The sequence below is a fragment of the Perkinsus marinus genome, assembly GCF_000006405.1.
Source record: "Perkinsus marinus ATCC 50983 genomic scaffold scf_1104296941846, whole genome shotgun sequence".
NCBI classification, from domain to species: Eukaryota; Perkinsozoa; order Perkinsida; family Perkinsidae; genus Perkinsus; species Perkinsus marinus.
In genome coordinates this window covers 1-1,338 of record NW_003212338.1, presented here as the reverse complement: position 1 = coordinate 1,338, position 1,338 = coordinate 1, and the positions used below count along the sequence as shown (strand labels likewise).

Genomic DNA, 1,338 nt, shown 5'->3' with positions numbered 1-1,338 from the left:
GATATCGCGCGGCTGTAAGTAGCGCGCGCCATTCCAATCGATTATTTCAAGTGCGCAGAAACGATAATCACTTCACAAAAGATTCTTCAACAGAGGTTGTGGACTGGCGTCATGAGAGGTAGTCACCAGCCTCAAGTCAAAGACCTGCCCTAGGAGCCGATACCTTGAGGGTAGTCCGGGCTCTGTGGGTACTCCCTCGTGGGACTCTGATGGGCATGAGAGCAGTAGCGGTCGCAGAGACACCTGACTTTCAGTTGACGTTGTTACCGGTACATTGCTGTTAGCTATGGATACTGCTACAACCGCCACTCCTCTTCACATGTGTGAATCTGATGATCCCAATGTTCCTAAGGAGGAAGCCTTCACCCTTCCCCCAGCCTACGACCCGGAGGCTGTTGGCCCTGCGCCCCAAGAAAGCCGTCCAGCTGCGACCAATGGACATGATGAGACCCAGCCGCAGATGAGCGACGTTGTCAAGAGGCTCCTCAAGACAAGATTCTGCCGATATGGCCTTCACTGCAAGTGAGCGATGCCGAGGCACAGTTCTTGTTCGACTTACTTTGTTAGATACGGTGCCAAGTGCTTTTATGCCCACAGTCCCGAGGAGCTCAGACAGAGGCCTCCCCCTCCTCCGGGTTATCGCAAGGCCTTCCCTCCAGCCCACGCCGCTCCCTTTCCGCCAGAGCACATGGCTGCTATGATGGCTCAGCAAGGTACGCTGTAGCCTTCGAGATTGCTGGTCTTCACTTCTCTCATTAGATCCTACGATGAGTTACCCACCACCGTTAGCTTTCTTACCCGAAGCTATGGCGCAGTTGATGCCTCCCATGGGTGACCTACGTGTTAATATGATGCCCCACGGTATTCCTGAACCCCCTACTGATAACGCCCACTCGGGCTCTGCCGCTCCAGCCCCTGCTGTCCCTCCCCCTGGAATCTACGGCTCTGCTCCAACTAAGGCACCTATTATAGCCAATATGCCTGAGTACATGGCGGTTCGTCCGAGCCATTCCGGTCTGACTGCCGCTCAAATCGCCAATCTCTTGGAGGTGGCTGCTTCGACTGCGAAGGCCAGGAAGGAGAAACTTGAGGGGAAATAGCGCCGATGCGCTGAAGACTTGCGCGTTGTTGAATTTGATGTATTGCCCCATTGGGTTCTCTATCGGTTTAATCGGTGTCCGCAACCCAACCTTATGATGGTTCGGTGTTGGATAGGTTGTGAGGTAACACTATTGAGCTATCATGGGTTATGGTGGCACCGATCTAATCCTGCATGATGAGTTGTATTGACGATGGTATTGTTGAGTTATTTAGTGACAAGTCTGGGAATAACGTATA

At 53.0% G+C, this 1,338-nt stretch overlaps 1 protein-coding gene across 1 annotated transcript; it reads left to right on the top strand.

The window, feature by feature from the left end:
• Positions 1–286: 286 nt before the first annotated feature.
• On the top strand, positions 287–1,100 carry Pmar_PMAR009497 (conserved hypothetical protein; the record flags this gene model as incomplete). Its single annotated transcript, XM_002781546.1, has 3 exons — positions 287–522; positions 568–713; positions 760–1,100. 3 exons carry the CDS (start codon positions 287–289, stop codon positions 1,098–1,100), a joined length of 723 nt encoding a protein of 240 aa, XP_002781592.1.
• Between the last annotated feature and the right edge of the window lie 238 nt (positions 1,101–1,338).